This window comes from Lactuca virosa, chromosome 3 (genome assembly GCF_052849685.1).
Source record: "Lactuca virosa cultivar CGN04683 chromosome 3, Lactuca_virosa_CGN04683_v6, whole genome shotgun sequence".
NCBI lineage: Eukaryota > Viridiplantae > Streptophyta > Magnoliopsida > Asterales > Asteraceae > Lactuca > Lactuca virosa.
Genome location: NC_136428.1, coordinates 218,665,153 through 218,688,630, shown reverse-complemented (window position 1 = coordinate 218,688,630; position 23,478 = coordinate 218,665,153). Strand labels below are relative to the sequence as shown.

Below are 23,478 nucleotides of genomic sequence, written 5' to 3'. Positions count from 1 at the left end.
TTTAAAAAACAGTTTTTTTTTGCCGAATGCAAGCTTTTGATCAATTTTTTATGTAGAAGTTTGTAAACTTTAAAAAACAGTCTTTTTCTTGCCAACTACAAATGTTTGGTCCACTTCTTATGCAGAAATAGTCTGCAATTTGCAAAAATTTTACATCTTTAAAAACAAACAACACCTAAATATTTAAACACATTTTACACATCCTTTTATTTTTGCCCTAGAATTAAATATTTATAAACATATTGGATGAGGAGCACCTTTTAATATATCTATACTACTCGGCCATACCCTTTGATATAAATATCTTTATGTAATGTGGCTAAGAATACATCATTAGAGAGGCCCTTCTTGTTTTCACTTTCACTAACTAAATACCATTAATATAGATACAAAGAACAAGAGGGAGAAGTGATGTTTGGATTCTTTGTTAAATACATTGAACCCTTCCTCATCCATTGCTTCAATTCAGTCCCAATCGCCACCACGACCAAAATTATGACTTGTGGGGGAGACGGAATATTTGAGTTTTCCTGATTTGATGTTAAGTTGAAAACGTTAAAAACGCCATTAAAGCATGCAATTTAAAACACAATTTAAATTAACCATCAACCAAATTGTAAATTAAATTACATCAAGGGCTACAATGAACAAAAAATGCTACAAGAAAAAACCTTAAAGAACCCAAAAATAAATGTTCTTGCAGCATAAAGCCCCTTTTCTTGATTCAATTCTTTTAAAACACATGAAATAAACAAGAAATCAAAGAAATAAATCTTCAAATGCATCTGCGTCTAGACCTAAGTCTTCCAGCAATGCTATTCTCTACCATGACCATTTGGCGTTTCTTTCCAGACCCTGGTTTTGTTTCTGGTGTAATGACGATTTTGCCCTCATTGTCTGCTTTGTTGCCTTTAGACATGTTAAGTGTCTGCTTGTTTCCATCTTCACCTTCATCCACCTCCCTCTCCTGAATCTTGTATTCCAACTCCGAATTCGTATTCTTGTTTTCATCTTTACCTGTCTCCAGAATCTTGTATTCCGATTCCGGATTCGTATTCATGTTTTTGTCTCCACCTTCATCAACACCTTTCTCCGGAAGCTTGCATTCCGATTCCGGATTCGTATTCTTGTTTTCGCCTTTACCTGTCTCCGGAATCTTGCATTCCATTTCCGGAATTGTGTTCTCCGGAATCTTGCATTCCGATTCCGGACTTAAACCTTCATCCGATAATTTCAATTCCGGTGGTTCTTTGTCCTTAATCCCTTCATTTGTTGCAATACCGTTTCCAGACTCGATCTCTAATTCTGGATTCTTGTGTTCCGATACCTTCTGACCACTTTCTAGTTTGACATTTTTACCCCCGGATTCATCCGATGATTGTATTTCAATCACCTTTTGGGCCTCAACATCTTCCTTTGAAAAGGGTAGTGACCGTTTAGCACAAACAGAATTTTCAGTCTTCTCATTCTTCTCAGAATTAGAGTCAGCCCGATGAGTTTGAATGAGATAATGTGCAACTGATTTATACCCAAGACTTGAAATCTAGTAAAACATCCACATAAAAAAAGTTAATTTGTGGATAATTTTTTTTTTAAAGTATAATGTTGTAATCATAAGAAATGAAAGTAAGATGACAAATGCAATAAGAAACAAATAAATGAAAGTACATTGTTATTACTAGCATTTCACAATAAAGATAACATATAAGGGTAGGAATGGAAAGATGAACAAACCTTCCTATAAAGAACACCCGTTGGGGCCCACCCTTTTGCCTGACGACACAAACTGCAATTACAAATCCCTCGACAAACCGGACAAATCCAATTGGGATTCAGCATTGCTTCTAGAACATTCTCCCCGTATCTATATATTTATTTATTAAAAAAACACATCAAAATTATTATAAAGATTAATTATGTAACCCAAAGATGGCCCAGATGTAAATCAGGTACACATGGGCCCACTAGATACAATGTACACAAACCAAATAACCAATTGTACTATTATGGGTAGTTTCTTGATTTTATAATTGAAATACATAAAGAAAGAATCCATGTATACCTCATATACAAACAATCTCCACAAAATTGGCCTTGAACAAGGTTACATTTGATGCAATGTGTGCGATAACCGAGTGTTTTTTGTCTGCAATGAATTCGAATAATGCAAATCGTTAAAGAATTCAAGAACAAGAAAGATGACAATGATCAAAAGTGTGATTTAATACCTGCATTGATGACATGTCTTTCCCCTAACTTGATCATAGATTTTCTTGCCATCTTTTCCATATCCATCAACAAAAAGAGTCCACTCTGTTTTGGTATCTCCCAGAAGCTTTTCATGTTCTTCTGTGTAAACTTCAGGTCTTTTATGCTCTCCCATCCACAGATTAGTATCATCTTTAGCTTTTTTAGATAAATCGACCTCTGTGTAGCTAACTGTTGGTGTATTCTGCAACCTACAAAGCACATCATACAACAATTTAGGGGTTGTGTTTTTAAAAAAATTGCATTTTTAACCAAACTCATACAACCCGTAGGTCTATAAACCCTACAAACACATCGGAAACATAAATTCGTTTCAAAATACAGATTAAACAATAGTACAAAGTAAAGGAACTGACAAAAATGGAAGAAACAAAGACAGTAGACAGAAAATTAATGGAGTCCTAATCAAGCATAAATCCCACAAAACTACAAACCCTACAAACACATCAGAAACAAAATTTCACTTCAAAATGCAGATTGGACAACAATAGAAGTAATAATACTAAAGAAAAAGGAAGCGAACCTTGAGGATCGACGAGAGGGGACGGAGGAGGGAAAAGGGGAAATACAGCGATTAGGGGTTTTATAGGGTTTGTTGTTTCTCCTATGGGTATTCGGTTTCATAGATTTCAGCTTAAGAGATAGATCATGAATCCCGAGCTTTTGCATTCTTTCAAGATTCTCTTTGATTCTTTGCTCTCTGCATTTCTCGTAATCGGAAGAAAGCTTTGGAGTAGAATCGCTGTAGTTCATTGTTTGAGTGTTAGGGGTTACTGCAACCGGGGTTGAGGTATCTAGAGGTTGTGTAGCTGTATCGCTCATTGTCACCATTGTTGAACCTTGTCCGGCGTGGTCTGTTTATCAATGGCGAAGGTCCAACGGTCGGATTTTTGTAGCGGTAGATACAACCTCGTTCTGCGTGATAGTGGGCGAATATGAAGAGACATGCACAGCACTTAAGGTTGAATTTTGGGCTTTTGACGGCAATTTTAATTTTTAGAAACCCAAATGAGCCCAAATTATAAGATATAAGTATCAAGTCGTATAACAATGTGAGCCCAATTTTATATATGGGTTTGGACCAATATAGTCAATTGAGATTCTACATATGATTTGCAAAAGTTGCCCCTTGAGGTTGTTATATATAATAAAAAGGTTGCATGCAGGTAAGAAATATATACATAAGAATAAAAACATATGCATCAATAATTATAATAAACCGTAGTTATAAAATAAATAAATAAATAAATAAATATTTTTCCATCTGATAAGGTCGATGCAGTCTTAAGAATGCTTATTGCTAAACTCCCCCCATCCATAAGCTTAGTGGTGGTAGAGTGACACGAAGCTTGGCTCAATAGTGTTCAAATAGGGGTCGTGGAAGGCTATTTATGAATACATGAGTTAGGGATGACAATTTTCGACTCAACTCGTAACCTGACATGAAAATAAATGGGGTTGAGTTGGGATTTCTGACCAGCGAAACTGTTTCTTTCATGAGTTGGGTTGGGTTATCTGTTTGGGTTCGTTGTTCAACCCCCCAACACCATTATATATTATATTTAAAAAAATTATTTATGAATTAACAAAAATATGGAATATATTAATATACGACATGCCCTAGCTAATAGTCTTAACCCCACTTGAACTCTCAAGTTGATCCAAACGTGTGTGTGTGTGTGTGAGAGAGAGAGAGAGAGAGAGAGAGAGAGACTCACAACACCCAAACCTTCCACATGCATAGGCGTCACATGTTGCACACCACTAAGGCACCAACCCACTGTCCCACCAGCTGCGCTCCACCTTCAATTTGATCATCGTCATCGCTCCACCTTCGTTGTCGCTCATGTAGCCCTACTCTAGTCGGTAAGTAAAAAAGAAACAATGCCAATTCCAAGTGCTTCCAAGATTTTGACTTGAAAATCAGTTTGTAATTCGGTAATTCCAAGTGCCCACCAGTCCCATGCTTCTTTTTTTATTTTTTGCCTCCAACATTGTGTTACTGTATACATATAAACACATGGCAACCATAAAATGTCATGAGTTAATTACAACTAACACACCTAGAATCTAGTTTGTAATTCGGGTATGGTTGCTGAGTAGAAGCTTTTGACATGTTGAAAATTGATTTGCTTCTAATCTTTTGAAACCTTTGTATCGGTCACATAGGAAAAAGGTTCTACTAATCTACCTTTTATTTTTTATTTGCACAATTGCACTTTGCATAAATGTTTTCGATTTCATTCGGATGATTATGACTTTATGACTATATATTGGAAACCTTTTTTTTAATGTGTTGCTTATTAAGTTATTATGTAAGATACTTAGATTGGTATTTGGTTGTTCATTTCATTATAGACAATGTAAAATGCTAGTTGTTAATTAATTTAGAGACATGTATACTTTTTATAAATTTAACATGTAAAAAGTTACCCGAAAAATGACCCGTCGACTCTTTGACCCGAAATCGACTCACTGACCCGCAAACATATATACTTAAACAAGTTATGTGGGTTGGGTTGGATTGGGTTGATGTTTCCAACCCGTCAACCCATATATTATATGGGTTGGGTTAGGTAAATGTATGTTGACCCGCCATCCCATTACCTACCAACCCGGATCCAACCCAATTGACATGCCTAATCGGCCAACTAAAGAGTTATAGATAATCGGATGAAACAATTTATCGAATGAAATGATAATCAATATCGATGTGTTCTTCACGCTTATAAGAGATTGTATTTTGACTCAAGAAAATCGCACTTCGGTTGTCACAAAGTAGAGTCGTCGATCAGGTGGTAGTACATGAAGCTCGCGTCGAAGATGTGTGACCCATATAGATTTCAGCAACTGTGTTTTCCAGTGCTTGATACTCGGACTCACGGCTTCAACAAGACATTATAGGCTGATTTTGGCACCCCAAAAGACTACGATGTTTCCAAGAAATATGAAATAGACATATATTGATTGCATAGTTTCAATACAGCGTGCCCAATTGGTGTAACGACCCAAATTTTCAAACGAAAATTTTCATTTTTGATTAGCCAAAACACTTTTCCATAAACCATGAAATCCAAATACAATTGTTTTCAAAATTCATGTCAACTACAATTTTATTTCAAAACATCATAGTGTCCCATGAAACGCCTCAGAGAGTGTGCACGCCGCACCATCAAGCCTTGCCCTTGCCCTTGGGCTCAGATGTACCTGAAACAAATCCACAAACTGTAAGCTAATGCTTAGTGAGTCCCCCAGAGCATACCCCACACACAATCCACATAATACATATCATATTAGCTATAGAAGCTACATATATCACACAAGCCATGCATACTAACATATAACGATGTCGTGGGCTCCTCCCAGGGTCTTATACCTACATGCCATGGGCTCCCCCATGGTCTTTACCTAGGAATGCCACGGGCTCCCCCACATGGTCTTATATCCAACTGCCACTGGCTCCCCCGGGGTCTTCCATGCAATAGCATAATAATCAACTAGCATATTATATATCACAGAAGTATCTATCATACTACATAACTCATACATAAACATATAAGGATGTCGTGGACTCCCTCCATGGTCTTACTCCAATGTGCCATGGGCTCCCCTACATGGTCTAATATCCAACTGCTACGGGCTCCCCCCGGGGTCTTCCATGCAAATATCATATAATCACTAGCATACCACTTAGCATATAGCTAACTATCACACCACATATCTCTACTACAGCTAGTGTACCACATATCATAAAATTGGCCGACCTTGGTGTTGTAGACCCATTGGTATGGTGAGAAGACTCACATCTCGAATGCTGAACTGACAAGCTAAGATCAAATATATCCCACCTGCTGCTCCAACTCAACTACCTATAATCATCATGTGATTAACTTGTCACGATCCCGTAATACCATAAATACCCTCAAAGTCAACCCTGGTCAAAGTCAAGGTCAACAGTCAAGGTGACAATCCATGTTGACCTCAACTCGTCGAGTACATCCGGAAACTCGTCGAGTTAGCTGTGTGACTTGTCAACTCACCGAGTTACCTTTGTAACTCGTCGAGTTCCTCCCGATTCCATTCCACTGAATCTCGTATCAACTCGCCAATTCACCCTAGTGACTCGTTGAGTTCATTAAATGTCCAGAAAACTAAAGTTCGTTTAGACCAAAACCCTAATCCTTCACTGCACTCACTCAGAAACGGGAAAACCCTACCCTGACACGTCGAGTCAGAAACTTCATATCTAACTTCCCCTAGTGCAGATACCATGTAAAGTTGCAAACTTTATGTGCATGCATGGCCCTCCAAGGCTATAACATCAACAATAAGCTTACTATGCGGCTAGGGTTTCTTTCTGGGCTGTAAGGATGGTGAGGGAGGCTACAAATGAGCCATAAGTCCTTTAAATAGGGTGCAAACCCCTGAAAATTAGGGTTTCTCTCTTCAGCGCCTACTCGTCGGGTCGGGGCCTTCCGACTCGTCGAGTAGAATCCAAATCCCGCGTCCTCATAATAGTCTCTACTCGACAAGTTGGAGCATCCCAACTCGCCGAGTCCATGAACAAAACCCTAAAACTTAGATAAATTAATTAATACCTGGAACAGGTATTACAAGTCTCCCCCACTTGAACTAGACTTCGTCCTCGAAGTCTGCTGGCCCAAAAAAATCCGGGTAGTAGTCTTGCATCTCGTCCTCTGGCTCCCAAGTCCACTCGGAGCCCATGCGTTGCTTCCATTGCACCTTCACCAACTTCACTTCCTTGTTCCCAAGAACCTTGGTCTTCCTATCTAAGATCGCAACAGGCCTCTCGATGTAGTTCATGCTCTCATCCACCTGAATGTCGTCAAGAGAAACGATTGCGGCCTCTTCGATGACACATTTCCGAAGCTATGACACATGGAAGGTGTTGTGAATCTGGCTAAGTTCATCCGACAGATCCAAACGATAGGCCACCTTGCCCACCCGGGCCGTAATCCTAAACGGTCCTATATATCGGGGCCCTAGCTTGCCTCTCTTCCAAAACCTGATGATTCCCTTCCATGGTGACACCTTTAGCAGCACAAATTCCCCTACCTAGAACTCAATATCCGATCGTCGCCGGTCAGCATAACTTTTCTGACGGCTCTGCGCGACCCGCAGCCGGTCACGCACCTGTTGAATCAGCCCGGTAGTCTTGAGCACTACCTCAGTGCTCCCAATGACCCGGTGTCCAACCTTACCCCAACAAACCGGGGTCCTACACCTCCGACCATACAACATTTCAAACGGGGGTCGGTCGATACTGGCATGGTAACTGTTATTGTATGAAAACTCTACCAATGGAAGGTACGTATCCCAACTCCCTCCAAAATCCAACACACATGCCCGCAACATATCCTCAAGTGTCTGGATCGTCCTCTCACTCTGGCCAGCTGTCTGGGGGTGGTACGCCGTGCTAAAATGCAACTGAGTGCCCTGTTCCTCGTGGAACTTCTTCCAGAACCTATATGTAAATCGAACATCTCTGTCAGAGACTACTGACACTGGCACCCCGTGTCTAGCCACCACCTCTTGCACATAAATATCCGCCAACTTTTCAGCGGATATACTCTCAGAGATCAGAATAAAGTGGGCACTCTTCATCAATCTATCTATAATCACCCATATGGTGTCCACACCCCTCGCCGTCCTCGGTAACTTCGTGATGAAGTCCATAGTGATCTCTTCCCACTTCTACATGGGAATTGGTAGCAGATGAACCTTGCCATGAGGCCGCTGATGCTCGGCCTTGACCTTACTGCAGGTCAAGCACCGCTCCACAAACCAGGCAATTTCCCGCTTCATGCATGGCCACCAGTAACTCAGTCTCAAATCTCTATACATTTTCGTATCCCCCGGATGTATAGAGAACTTGGACTTGTGTGCCTCCTCCAATATCTTCTGTCTCACTCCTCCACTCACTGGTACCCACACCCGGCCACACTGTATCAGAAGACCACAATTATCCTTAACAAACAATGGATACTGCCCTCGAATCCGCTCTATCTTCCAGTTCTCCTTCTTCACACCCTCGACCTAGGCCTACTTGATCATATCCAACAATGGAGAGAATCACCGTCATCCTCAAACAAACGTTCCTAATCGGGGAACCTACCGCCTTGCGGCTCAAAGCATCGGCCACCACGTTGGCCTTCCCTGGATGGTATAAGATCTCACAATCATAGTCCTTCAGCACGTCCAACCACCTCCTCTGCCGCGTGTTGAGGTTCTGCTGATCCTTCAAATACTTCAAACTCTTGTGATCAGTATAAATAGTGCACCGTACTCCATACAAGTAGTGCCTCCAAATCTTGAGGGTAAACACCACTGCCCCCCAATTCCAGGTCGTGAGTGGGGTAATTCGCCTCATGAGGCTTCAACTGCCTCGAGACGTAAGCTATCACATGCCCCCTCTGCATCAGTACCGCGCCTAACCTTAAGATTGATGCATCACAGTACACCACCAAATCATCTAACCTCTCAGGTAGTACTAGAATCGGAGCCTCGCATAACCTCTGTCTAAGGGTCTCAAAAGCCAACTGTTGTGTAACATCCCGAGATTTGGCAGGTATTCCTGAACCCTCTTCTATCTTTACCTTGTCATTTATAGTCCTTGGGTTTGGAAGTGGAGAGCCAATATAAGTTTAAGGGCCAAGTTTGCAAACTTGGGCCAGGATGGGGTACGCCGCGATTACATAAGCGTACGCTAAGCGTACTAAGGTCCGCCTTAGTACGTTGGGCGTACTAATGTCAGGGTGAAACCCTAATATTTAGGGTTTGGGGCCTGTGTAAGCAACATTATGAGCATCAAAACCTCCCTTACCTCAGCCTCCACAAATTGTATTTGTCCTCCCCAAACCGTAGCCTCCCCTTTGTGTGTATAAGCTCATTTGGTGTATTATTGAGTGCTTGAAGAGGAAAACCATTGCATCAAGAGTTGGAGGAAGAGACCAGGCTTGTAGATCTGAAGTTAGTTTGTGCTCAAGAAACTCCAGAAGGTATAAAGTTCCAAAATTTATGCATGTATAATTAGATCTCTCCATTTTGCTTTGAAAGACCCATTTCTTGTGCCAAAAACCACAAAATGGTGCATGTCGTGTTTTGGACAAAAAGGATTGTCCTTCTAGGCTCTTGAGGGGACCTTAAGTGATAAAAATGAGGTCCCATTAGCTGAATGTGTCCCATGCATGGAAAAGTAAGGTCTTAATGGATTAAGACCAAGCATTAAGAACTTTATGGACGTCCAAAGTGATAAAGTTCGTGACTTTATGGATCCTAGGCATGTTAAGTCTCTGGGTCAACCCCCCGTGTACGTCCTCTGTTGGGCCTTTGACATTTGGGCTTCGAGTTTTGGACTGTTTATGGACTAAATGGGATTTGGCCTTTGTTGGACTTTGGGAATAAGATATTTTGGGCCAGGAAGTGTTAGTGGATCATGAGGATTAGGCCCAATTTAGTAAATTGGGCCAATAACAGGCTTTATATATGGACTTTCAAGTCAAGGACTGAGTAATTGGGCCTTGGCCAAATTAAGAAAATGGACTTAATGAATGGTATGGACATTTAGTCAAGAAAAGTTATTTTGGGTATTAACTTAGCATTTATTGTGTAATAGTTTAGGATTCCCGGTGAGACATCAGTCAGAGATTTTCATAATTTCAGCACTACTTGCGAGGTGAGTTATCCTCACTATACTAAGGGGTCTAAGGCACCAAGGCCGACCCATTGGATATGATATCCTAGCAGTGGTTGTATGATGAGTATGAGTAGTGTTGCATGCTAGTTTCTATGCCAGTTAGGTAGATCGGTAGGACTACCTGTGTTGTTATGTGATTATCTGTATGCGAATTAGTTATGATATATGTTGACATATTATGTGGGATGGGTTGAGGTGATATTGCTTCGTGCGGTAACCAACGAACCCGGGAGCATTCCAGATACGAGCTGAGGACCAGGTGGGGCATGCCAGACTCGTACTGCGGGCTCGGGAGCATTCCAGATACGAGCTGAGGGAGACTCGTACTGTGGGCTCGGTGGCAATCCAGATGTGAGCTGTGGGCCCGGAAGGCAATCCAGACTCACACTGTGGGCCCAGGGGTAATCAAGTCTGTAAATCTGTGGACCCAGTACATGTTGTTATCTATATATGTGTTATGTGCAGTGTATCCGTATTTTGGGGAACTCACTAAGCTCTCGGGCTTACAGTTTCAGTTTATTATTTTAGGTACATCAGGGGATCGCGGAAGGGCGAAGGCGTGATCGTACAGCTCCTCATGTTTTATTTGTGTTTCTGGGATAAACTCTGATATTAGAGTATTTTGAAAACAAATTTGTAATAACTGTTGGATTTAAATGTTTTTGAAAAGTTTTAAATTGGCTTGAATTTTTGGGTGTTACAAGATGGTATCAGAGCCTTGGTTTGAGTGAATTGGAGGAACATTCGTGTGAATCCAGTCTCAAATCAAGGGAAAATTTTCAAAATGATTTCTAAAATGGTTTTCAAAATAAGTAAAAGAGGATGCAGGGTGTACGATCAGCCGGAGCCAGCAAGTAGACCCCAAAATACCATACAATATTTGATTATGTGATATGTTAGAACAACATGCTAGTGCTAGGCTAGGGATCTTCGGGAATTGCATGATAAAATTTCCTGATTACATGATGCCTGCTAGCCTAGGGTTTCCTTTATATGAGATCGATATCATTATTATAGTTGCTTAGTGTATGCATCACGGTTATACATAATTAAGATCTTATAGCATGAGAATGTTTGATTTGGCCTTATGTTCTGTTCTTGTTTGATTGGGAGCTTAGGGTAGGATTGGAAATTCGAAAAGTCTATAGGGTCCAACATTATGTATGGCTAGCATACACTAGTGCTACAGGGTTGGTGGAAGTTTCATGGATAGGTGTTTAGTGAGGGGCCGGGAGGCCAGTTATGAGATGGTTAGCCTTTCCTCTAAGGGAGAGGATTGAGCACTTTTCAGGTTAAGTATATTGTTAGGGTGTTGTGGTGATACTTGAGACACATATGGGTAGGTGTGGAAGGTAGTATGGGCCCGTACTACTGAATGCACAGGACCCATACGCGTAGCAAGGAAGTCACAACCCCTAGGGCTTGGTTAGGAGTTGGTTCCCAGTTATTCCACAGATTATCTGATATCTTCCTGTTGTATTTTCAGTATGGCGATTACGAGACGTGTTGTGACCGGATCCGGATCGGGATCAGGGCAGGGTGATGAGGGCGCTCCGACAGAGCCCGAGGTTGTCGGCCAGGGTAGGCCAGCAGTGTTGACAGAGGATCGTGTCAGGGAGATCATCCGCAAGGAGGTGGTCGAGATTGTCCGGGGTCAGATTCCAGAGTTGTTTGGGACTATCAAGTCCGCCATGAGGGAGTATTTTGATGACATATATGCAGCCCTTGCTGAGACGGCTGCCGCAACAGCTACAACAGCTGTAACAGTGGCAGGAGGAGGAGGAGCAAGTCGGGATTTCCAGTACAGGGACTTCGATAACACGGAGCCCCCTACTTTTGATGGGACTCAAGACCCCATCAAAGCCATGAGGTGGATTTCTGATGTGGAGGGGTGCTTCTTCACTTGCTCGTGTCCTACTGACCAGAGGGTCAGATGTGCCCTGAACCTGCTGAGGCTCGGGGCCAAGGACTGGTGGAGATTGAAGACAGGGTTGTACACTGATGATCAGAGAGCTGCTGTTACTTGGGAGCAGTTCAGGGATATGTTCCACGCTCGATACATTCCACGGGTTGAGCGGGAACGGTTGGCTCAAGAGTTTTTGAGTTTGAGACAGGATGGGGAGTCGGTGACGGAGATCACCCGCATGTTCATAGAGAGGGCGATGTTCTACCCTGAGTTTGCTTATGAGCAGGCTCAGATGACCCGTTATCTGAGCATGCTCAAGACTGACATCCGTCAGTTTGTGTCTACCCAGTGATGTGATACTCATTTGGAGTTACAGGAGGCCGCTAGGCAGCGTGAGTTGGAGATTGAGCTGCAGTTGAGGGAGCAACGACAGGCCCCGGTACAGCCACATCCGGCGCTGAAGCGGTCTAAGACCGCAGATTCTAGGACCGGGGGTCAGCAGAGCCGCATTTATGGAAAGTGCGGCAAGGGTCATTCTGGGGTTGGTCGAGCTGGTAGTGGGTGCCACAGGTGTGGCAAGGAGGGGCATTATGCGAAGGATTGTCGCCAGCCTGCCACGTTTCCGAGTATCAGGTTATGTTATCACTGTGATCAGGTTGGCCACTTGAAGGCCAACTATCCGTTGCTTGCCGCTAAGCCGACACAGGCTCCCGCTCCAGCTACATTGAGGATTACGGATGGGAGGCCAGGTAGAGCGGAGCCTCCAAAGGCTCAGGGGCGCGCCTTCCAGCTTACAGCTGAGGAGGCCAGGGCAGCACCAGATGTGGTTCCTGGTATGTTTCTATCCTTTATCTCATTAATTATATCTGTTTTATGCTTATCTGTTGTACCAGTGTCTAGGTACGTTTTTCGTGAACTCTTTGCCTGCATTGGTCTTATTTGACTCGGGGGCGAGTCGGTCTTTCGTATCTCAGATTTTTGATGAATCAAAGAATCGAGTATTGAATTAATCAGAGTATGAATTCAGGTAAGAATGCGAGATTCAACACCGGATGTAAATATGATCTTGTTTCAGCTCGATTACGCTTTCGAATGTTTACAGAGTACAATAGACAGGTTTGTAAAAACTCTTATCTAACTATAGTAAATATCCCTATTTATAGGGAACCGAAAGCGTACAAAAAATATACTAAGGCCTAGACACTTAAGCTTCGAATAAAAGCGCCCTAGTAAAATACATTACAAAACATTCGAAGAGTTCAAAATACAATTCGACTAATTACAACAATTCGACCCTTACAATCTCCCCCTTTGTAATCATATTCGAAGTAATCAATTAGTAAGAAGCTGGATGGAATACATCATCACTCTTCGAATCTCCGTGTACCAGGAGATTATCTTCTTCAGCTCTTTCTTATCTCCTTTATTGTTCTTCTTACAGTGATTCATACGAACAATTAAGTTCGTATATTGAGACGTTGAATACCTTTCCACTTCGCATGCCTGGAACAAGAACCGTTTTGCTTTACCAGCCTTGTCTTTTCCTGCGAATACCATTCCAAAAGGCTTCAGGAAAATTTCACCATCAACATACTTCTTCAATTCTGCCTGAGTCTTCGTAGGAGCCATCGGAACTTTAATTTCCATACCTTTAGCCGTAGCTAACCCCACATCTGTAAGAGCCAAGCACTCATAGTAATTTTCGATGAAAATCTTGATGTGAGCAACCCCAAGCTTGAATTCATCAGGTTCTGTGTTTTGAAGGTATGAAAATGATTTGTCTTTTAAAATTAATGCAACTTGTATAAGATCATACAAGTTCATCAATGGAAAATCTGCAACAGTAAACTCACAAATATTTCCATTTGCCCTGGCAACCACATACTTGAAATTTTGGACTGTGTTTTCGAATACCACATCCTTTTTCATACTGATCACTTTCTTGATTTTAATCAATGACCACACTTCCTCAGGGGCTTTTGCAAGAACAACATGAAAACGAATTTTCATGTGTGTACCTTCATCCTTTCCTTTAAAATTTCTTCTGCTTTGAACTGAGGCATGATGAACATCATTTCGTTTATTGGAAAATCCAGCTGGCTTGCATCAGTATTCGTGACCAAATAACTTTATTTTGGTTTCTTCTCAAATGAATACATGTGATTATATGTGTTGGATTAATGTCTAAGTCCATAACTATAATTGGTAAGACTTGACCCGACTCGGCATGGTCCATTTGGGTTGCATGGCATCATGCATTTGGATATACTATAATGAGAGAAATAACACTTAAGGTTGGTTAATATATTATAAGTTCTAATATATTAATAAGGTTATTTAATTAGTATTGATCAAGAATTAATTTGGAATTAATTAAGTGATCAAAAGGAGACTAATTAAATATATGGGTTGATTGTGTAAATCATTCATTCTTATATATGTGGGCTTGTGATCCAAGATTCCTTATGTTGGACTAAGTCCATGGGGTGACCCATGGATACTCCATGGAGGTTAAAATCCATGGAGCATAAGGAATGGGTAAAGTTATGAGTTACATGGTGTAACCCTAATAGCCACCATATAAAAGAATCCCATGGCTCAAGAAATCGTACACTAATGTGTGAATATGAGGGCTAGACGATTTCAAGGAGTGTTCCATTTCTCTCAAGTCATTCCATGTGCATTTGGTGTTGTGTGAACCATTTGAGGTGTCACACTTGGGGCACTAGGCACTCAAGCTTCATAGAGACAAGCTACATCAAACAAAGGTATGTATTCTATCCATTTGATTACCCAAGTATCAAGTATTGTATGCTAGATAGGGTAATACCTTGGAAAGTTCATAATTGCATGTATAATAGAGAAAACATAGATCCAAGGTATTTAGGGTTGCATGTACACTTAGGAGTGTTAGAATGCGCAAAACCCATCAGTAGTATCAGAGACAAGGCTTGTTTTCTTGTTATACTTGCAAAATTAGCTGAAAAATCGAATTGTATTAGTTTAAAAGTTATGCTAATTACTTGAAAAAAACTTGATGTGAATTATCTTTGTTCATATGAGTTTATTAGATTAATAGAAAAGTTAATTGATTATGTGTTTTCAATCCATTTTAATCTAAGAGTTGATTCTAAAATGTGTTTTTGTAACTTGTCCTCAAGTTATATGAAAAGTCACATTTAAGTTTCATAAAACTCATAAAAAGTTGGCAATGGTTACAAAAATGAAGAGTCTTGTCCTCATTAAATGGTTTTATGACTCCATAACTTGTCCTCAAGTTATGGAGGTTCAAGAGTCACTTCATTAAATGATAAAATGTGTAACCTTAATTAGTTCCATAAGTTACAAAAATAAAGAAAAGTTACATTCTTTTATTAGTTTAAAGTCTTCCATAACTTGTCCTCAAGTTATGGAACTTGAAGAGTTTTTTTTAATTAAAACTACTTTAAACACATAAGTTATGGAATTAATTAGTTTTGAATATTTTCAAAACTTGCCCTCAAGTTTTGGAATTTGTAAAGTTTTCCCCATGAATACTTTAATTCCAAGTTAGCCCTTAGAATTTTAAAAGTTAAAATTCAACCCTTATACTTTATAGTATTATAAGTTAATAATAAATATATGTATAAGAGCAAGTCAGTCTTACCGTTAGTAGGCCTCATTCACGAAGCCGGTCTATAAGGGGGGTATAAGGTTACTGCCTATAAAATGGCAGTTTAATGGGTGTCCACTGTCACCCACCGCTTCCTTGACTGGTGGAGGGTCGTTAGCCGAATGGGTAGGACAAGGACTATAATTCTCCCTTCATTAAAAGTATTAATGATAAATACTAAGTAACTAAACTTTTTATAAATTCCCAATGTTAGTTACTTAGGAAAATGTGAATAAGGTGCTAATCCATGAAATTACACTTTGCACTTTGTTTAAACCGTTAGTGGAGCGTGTGTGGTTAACCGGCACACTAACCTGGATTTAACAAAGTAGGCAAAGGGTAACTTAATATTTATCATAGTATCGGTGGAGCTCGTGTGGTTAACCGACACATCGATTGAGGGGTAAATATTAAGGGTACCAAGTATATTTGCATGGTTACTTCACACCTTGTTTTGTGATCCTCGACATCCCAGTCACAAAACCTGAAGGGCACACTCGAGATTGAAACATGCCATTGAAAAGTTCAATGAATCTCAAAAGATCTAGGAGTTTCAAATCCAATTAAAAACCTAATTACATTATTTCGTTTTTCATGGTGGAAATTGGTAAATCATCATTTACCTACCTTCAACTATTTTATAACTCGGATTACGGCATCCCTCTTCCAGTTATAAATAGGTTGTTGGATCCTAGCCTTAATATTTCATATTGGGTGTTATATTAAGGACTTTAGATCAACTATCTTGAATATCTCCCAAAAGATGTCTAGTTCAGACATCTATGATCTTCCCAAATCTCTTGGAACTTTACTTCCTCCACCTCCTCCAATTATTCTCCCTAACCCACAAGTTCAAGGTCACTCAAGCCCTAATGGCAAGCAAGGTCTATGTGTGATCACATCTTAGAGATGAAGTCACATATTGACAAGCTGGGAGAGTTGGGTGTCAAAGTCTTGAGAAAGTTGGATGTTCAATCACTTTCTAAGTCACATAGTGAGTTCCTTTGGGACTACTATGAAACAGACTATGACATGAACCTTAATGATCATATCTATTTGCTTGGTGCTGCTGAATCAGCAATGATTTGGAACGATAGTAAAGAAAATGTGATTAGAAGATCAACTTCCCAAAAACTTTATGGACAGTGACAATGATGACACTGGAAATCCAGAAAAAGCATTCTCTTCCCAATGGAAAGGGATTGGCCATAGTCAACCCGGTTGACCAAATGGTAAGGAGAAAGGCTAAGTATGAGATAGTCCCATTACCAAAGGGTCCATATGTTTATTTTGCCAAAGGAAGGGGCGTTGATTGCAAAGCTGCCAAGTTTACCTAAGGATGTTAAAGTCAATAAGTCTTACTCTACTTCAGGTAGAGCCCATTATCTAACTCTGTTAAGTTTCTATTCTAAGATCCTCATTACATGATGTGACTGGGTCACATGTTGATGTTTTAAGAATCAAAGAATAGAGAGAAAGCTTAAAGGAAGTATATGCTGATTCTGATCGCGTAGGTGGATTTCGATCGCATCAGAATTTTGAAGCTGTTACTTAGGAGTTATGATATATTGCTTAGGAATAGATAACAACAAGTTTTTCCGTATGTATTTGCACTATAAGGATAAGTTTTTTCCTCAAAGTTTTGAAATAAAATAAAAGTTTTTAATTTTATATTTATTTTAAATATCCTTACAAGTGGCATTTGTGAAAAATGGTTGTTTATATGATTCCATTGATAGCAATATTTGAAAAAAAATGGACTTGATTCTTTCGTTTGTGGTAGTGTCATAATTTACCAAATAAGGAAAGATTCTCATTCCCAAGGCTTCAGTTGGATAGAAACTTGGAATCATGCAAGTTGAATAGTATGATGAATGAGAACTTTCAAGCATTGAAAAATTAAGACTTGTTCACATGGATGTGTGAGTCAAGTTAAGGACTAAAGGGATCGAGTACACATTCTTGTGCACTGGTCAAGTCCACCACAAAGCTCGTTAAGACTATTCGTCATAATTTACTAAATTTTAGTAAATATGGTTATACTTACAAGTTTAAGTATAATTCTGAAACATTGGAAAAGTCTCAATGTATGGCAGAACGAATGGGAAGAATCAAATTAGGCAGACAAATAAAAGTTTCTCAAATCTGAAAAGATGGGAGAGTACTTTAGTATCATGTTTTGTGATCATCTTAATGATTAAAGAACCACATCACAATTGGTCTTCTAAGGACATCTTAGTGCATTCTTATGACTAAGAAGAGGAGTCATGAATTGTTGAAATGGTTAAATCAAGAAGATGAGTCATACTTCGTTTCAAAACAAGTCTTAGAGTCATACTCCAAGACTATAAGTTGAGTGACATATCTTAAAGAAAGGTTTATAACACTTTTCAAATGTAAGAGTAAAAGTGTCCTACTCTTGTACATTTGAAGTTGGTAAGTTGTCTTGATAAAGAATCCGCACTATCTCTTGAATATTTGGCAAGATAGTCTTATATGTCAAGAGGACAGTGGGAGTCTTAAAGATCCTAAAAAGAATTTCAAGAACTAATCAAGAATAAAACCTGAGGTTCTTCACTAGCACACGACTTGAGGTTTATAACCTATCATGTTGACATATTCTGTGCCCATTCCAGTTAAAGTTGGCTTTGCATAGGAGTTCTGAAAGTTCTCAATTGGTTGCATAACAACTTGGAAGCAATGGCAGGCCCTGTACTGCCAGGTTGTAAGAAGTTAAGATTGCATAAGTTCAGTCCATATGAGTTTGGATTTGTCATTATCCTTGTCTTGTGACTATGGTTTTGACGATTCACATGGATAAGAACACATACACCATAAAATCTAAGGGTCATAAGGTTTCTCTCCGATTCATGAAAATGATGGTGAGGAAACACTTCCACCAAGTAGATTTGAAGGAGATGGCAAAAGGTCTAAACAATTGAGACTATGATTACGGCATCCCTTTTCATGGTTCTGAAATTGTTTAGACACACATGCATGCTATCTAAGGAAAGGTGTATGATTTTGATAAAGTTTTATCAAAGCATCTCGTATCAGAAATCTGAACTTTGGTAAGGAAGTCAATAAAGTATTGATTTCTAGAAGTCCAGCTGATTTCTGAGTACATGTCAAAGCTAGTGGGAACATAAGTGTTATGCTAATAATCATCATGTTAGTGGGAGCATGATAATTATTGTTAGTGTTGCAAGTTAGCAATGTTAATTATAGAAAACAAAAGTTTCAATTCGTGAGGCTGCAGGGATTGAAAAAGTTGTTTTGCTATAATTAAGGGAGAGGATATACTTCATTTCAGTTCTAAAGGCTTAGATTGAGACCTTAATCATCCTTAGTCAAGAATATATATATGAATTTCATGTTGGATTGGTTCAACTTAAGGAAATTCTATATATTGCGTTCTCAAAATTCGATTATGATTACGACATCCCTCTTCATAGTCAAATTTTGAAAACATGGCAAATAAAAATATTGTAGCAAAAGACTGGTCTAGAATCATGTCTTTATGTGAGACATCATGAATCGTGTACCATTTGCTTTGGGTACAAGATCGATTGCATGTGCTATAATATTTGTCATTTCTAAATTTTTCCAAATGCCCAGAGGCATTAAGAAGGGAAAAGGTCTAGAATTGGATATGACTAAAATGATTAAGCAATTGTCGAGGACAATCTGAGGTTTACCAAAGATTGGTTGCTCAGGGACAGTTGGAAGTATAGTGCTAATTTTGGAAGGACCATATTGACATATTCTGAAAAGAGGCATCTCTTATTCAGAAGTGATAGTCAAAATGAGAATATGGAGTTGTCTCCATAGGTGAAAGTTATCTGTGTAAGATTAGAAAACTTAATGCAAGAAGCATGTCCAAAGCAATGTACTTTGAATATGAGACTTAGTTTCCATGGAGTTGATCTCCATTGGAATACCTTATAATGACTGTTGACAAGTCTTTGTGACTTTGTACATATTAATTACAGGAGGGTCAGTGCATATAAGTTTAAAATCTAAACAGATTTCGATAAATGATAGGAATTTGAAATTCTCACATTTTTCGATAAGGATTTGGGAGTGTGAAATTAGAATCATTGAAATTATGTTCAATTGGTTTATTTCACAAAGTAAGGATCATAGACAAACATAGATTGCATACTTGGTGTATGGCAAAGCTATTGTTTAAGAAAAACATAGTGTACATGCTTGGAGCATGGGACAACTAGTGTTTTTAATTCAAGTATAAAGTTGATAAAACCGAAACAATGAATAATGAGTAATCAGTATGGTGATAAATAAAAGTGTTTATTTATATTCATAGGGTTTGATACCATATTTGATTCATTTATTCTTGTGTTTCACTTTGCATGTTTTGACTTCCAGAATAACTAAGTCGCTCTTCCTGAATGATTAAGTTATTCAAACCATCCACAGTCGGTCATATGTTGGAAGTAGATATGAATCAAGACTGTCATGGGTTGGTTTGTAGAGGTCCAAGTTGGTGGACAAAGTGGTGCTACAACACTCATGAGTGCTCATAAGTTCTGAGTATTGGATTCAACCCACGCTCATTTGAATCACTTCATGGATTTTATCACGAGTGATCATGAGACGATAATATCTTATATTCTTCAAACCTAGAGATATGAGTTGTTACTATGAGTTGGTTATACATTGATTGCACGAAAACGCATTCGGTAACTCGATGTTATAAAACGTGCCTTTGTGTATGATTCAACAAGTAGTAGAACAAGCCATATGAGTCGAAGTTTATCCATTCCTTTTACCTTCGGGATAAAAGCGATATCTGTGGGCCCCTCGATGATTTAAAGATGATACATGTGAGTGCTTGGCCAAGCCATGACTGATTTGATTTGTTCAATCAGTCAGTCATCATGAATCGAAAATCGGGAAACAACAAATGGACAGAGAGAATGATTGATAATCCATGTCTCAGTCCATATGATATCTAGAATGGAGGAATATATGATCCCTTATCTAATGGACAAGTCATTGACAAAGGTCAGAGTTCATCGACAAGGTCAGAGTTTGACAGAAGCTTTTGAGAGCTACGATTGCTGATCGGTTCCTGAAGTCATACGCAATAATAGTTTTAGACTTATCCAAGTGGGAGACTGTTGGATTAATGTCTAAGTCCATAACTATAATTGGTAAGACTTGACCCGACCCGACATGGTCCATTTGGGTTGCATGGCATCATGCATTTGGATAGACTATAATGAGAGAAATAACACTTAAGGTTGGTTAACATATTATAAGTTCTAATATATTAATAAGGTTATTTAATTAGTATTGATCAAGAATTAATTTGGAATTAATTAAGTGATCAAAAGGAGACTAATTAAATATATGGGTTGATTGTGTAAATCATTCATTCTTATATATGTGGGCTTGTGATCCAAGATTCCTTATGTTGGACTAAGTCCATGGGGTGACCCATGGATACTCCATGGAGGTTAAAATCCATGGAGCATAAGGAATGGGTAAAGTTATGAGTTACATGGTGTAACCCTAATAGCCACCATATAAAAGAATCCCATGGCTCAAGAAATCGTACACTAATGTGTGAATATGAGGGCTAGACGATTTCAAGGAGTGTTCCATTTCTATCAAGTCATTCCATGTGCATTTGGTGTTGTGTGAACCATTTGAGGTGTCACACTTGGGGCACTAGGCACTCAAGCTTCATGGAGACAAGCTACATCAAACAAAGGTATGTATTCTATCCATTTGATTACCCAAGTATCAAGTATTGTATGCTAGATAGGGTAATACCTTGGAAAGTTCATAATTGCATGTATAATAGAGAAAACATAGATCCAAGGTATTTAGGGTTGCATGTACACTTAGGAGTGTTAGAATGCGTAAAACCCATCAATATGCTACCTTGGCCTCAATTGTTTCGTAATTGTAGTGTTTGGAAGGATCACCTTTATCCATTCCCTTCGGATCACTAGCACGCTGAGCCATAATACTTTGAATCAACCTTAGTTTTTCGATTTCAGCTTCTGCTGCAGCCTTCTTTTCTTCTTTTGACAATTCCACTACAATCGATTTCCCTTTATCTTTCAAAGCTGGAGTGTCAATTGCCTCTTTTGATTTCGAACCACTTTCACCAGTCTCCGTAGATTTACCAATTACAATTCCTTTCAAAATAGGTCTTGTAATAGGTAGCGTTGTAACGACTGTTGAAGTAACCATCCCAGCAGAAACTATAACTGGCTTTGTTGTTGGGATCTTCGAAGAAAAAACGTTTCCTACAACTTTCGCATCTTCACCACTAGTCTTCGACTCTCCAGTTTTTCTTTCTCCCCCTTGCACCCCTGTGAAAACAGGTGGGGCATTTGTTGTTGGAAGAAGGCTTGATATGCGAAAGAGAGGAGCAAGTTGCTTGTTGAGAATGGCTTCGAATTGGATAAACTTTTGTGATAAAAATTCAGGAGTAATCAGGGAAGAAGAAATCGGCCTTTCTGAAATTTCTTTTAACTCCTTAAGCAAAGTAATCACTTCCTCAAAGTTTGCACTTTCGGATGTTGAAAGTTGAGTAAGTTGAGGACTCAACCTTTCATACAATTTGACAAATTTGGTGACAGCGTCACAAATTATATCAACCTTTTGATTCAAGGATGCATATTCTTGTTGAACAGAAGCAACTTCTTTTTGCATGTCTTCACGAACTTCACGAATTTGCAAATTAACATCCTACCTTACTTTCTTCACTTCCTGAACAAAAAGAACATGCCTTTCCTTTGTGACATTCTTCAACTCTTTCACATCACTTGTAAACTTTGAATTTTGAGAATTGATCCGAAGTTCATTATTTTGATCATTATGATCAACTTTCTCCAAAATTCTTGATTCAGAGTCAGTAAGCATTCCAGATACTTTGCTCACAACTCTGGCTTCGAACATCTTCAACATAGAATCAACCTCCAAACTTGAAATAGATGAGCCACCCCCCAAATCAGCTTGAGATTGAATTATCGAATTCAACTTCTGATTCAGAATTTTAAATTGCTTCATGGTCATTAGCATATGATCTGGAAACTGCTCTTCTTCATCATGAAATTCCAATTCCTCAAACGTGCCTCCAAACCCCTCTGTATTAGTTTCTGTCTCCATAAAAATGGGTTCTTGAACATTCGAAGTCGGTTTGGGTGTGTCAGTGGATTGAGAAGAAAAAATAGAAGTGAATGGTTGATTGATAATGTGTTCGAATGTAGGAGAATCAGTGGTTGAAGTAGTGGGAATAATGAATGGTGGTAAAGAAACAAGACTTTCGAAGGAAACAAAAGTAGATTGACCTGGATCTTCATTCTTCGCATCTCCATCACCCATATTGACATTTGCATCCGTATCAGATACGTTTGCAGGGATGCCTGAAGTTCGTACCTCCTCAGAAACTGATTTGGCAACCGAATCTTCAGGTGGTATGACAATTGTCTGCTCAGGAGTTGAACTTTCTTCGTGAGGAGTATACTCTGGGGTTTCTGGAATTCTTTCCTCATCATCTTCTGTTGACTCAGTAGAAATCACGAGTTTTCGAGTCTTCTTCTTCTTCTTCTTGGACAAATGTTTTGCCATATCCTCAGCCCTTCGTTTCTTGGACACCGGAGAAACAGGTACTGACACTTCTCTAATTAAAACACCTTGATGAGTGATTTGAGGTTTTCGAACCACTTTATGTATAGGAGACTTGCTTTTATGGGTTTACTTCATTTTTATTCTTCGAAACATACCAGTCTTCGAAGGAATAACTACATTCTCTTGTGTTTCTTCAATAATAGGCTCAATCACTTAAGTTTCAGCAACAAACACTTCAACTGTTTCAGGCTTCTTCTTTGGAGATTTCGAAGATTTTAACTCTGTTTTAGTCTTCTTCGTCTTTTTAGATTTCCTATCATCTCT

General features: G+C 39.3%; 1 protein-coding gene across 1 annotated transcript; it reads right to left on the bottom strand.

Annotated features, from left to right (window-relative positions):
* Positions 1-592: 592 nt before the first annotated feature.
* LOC145166991 (uncharacterized) lies at positions 593-3,186 on the bottom strand. Its single transcript, XM_079086061.1, has 5 exons — positions 2,792-3,186; positions 2,229-2,459; positions 2,063-2,146; positions 1,735-1,864; positions 593-1,543 (listed from the first exon to the last, which is right to left on the bottom strand). Exons 1-5 carry the CDS (start codon positions 3,097-3,099, stop codon positions 776-778), a joined length of 1,521 nt encoding a protein of 506 aa, XP_078942187.1. The 5' UTR covers positions 3,100-3,186; the 3' UTR covers positions 593-775.
* Between the last annotated feature and the right edge of the window lie 20,292 nt (positions 3,187-23,478).

What these genes read in the sequence shown, in the direction of transcription:
- LOC145166991 (XM_079086061.1), bottom strand. Translation starts at nt 3,099, where the DNA reads ATGGTGACAATGAGCGATACAGCTACACAACCTCTAGATACCTCAACC. An exon ending in GGAGATTGTTTGTATATGAG is followed by an intron (nt 1,865 to 2,062) that starts GTATACATGGAT and finishes ATAAATATATAG; the next exon opens with ATACGGGGAGAATGTTCTAG. An exon ending in CGGGTGTTCTTTATAGGAAG is followed by an intron (nt 1,544 to 1,734) that starts GTTTGTTCATCT and finishes ATGTTTTACTAG; the next exon opens with ATTTCAAGTCTTGGGTATAA.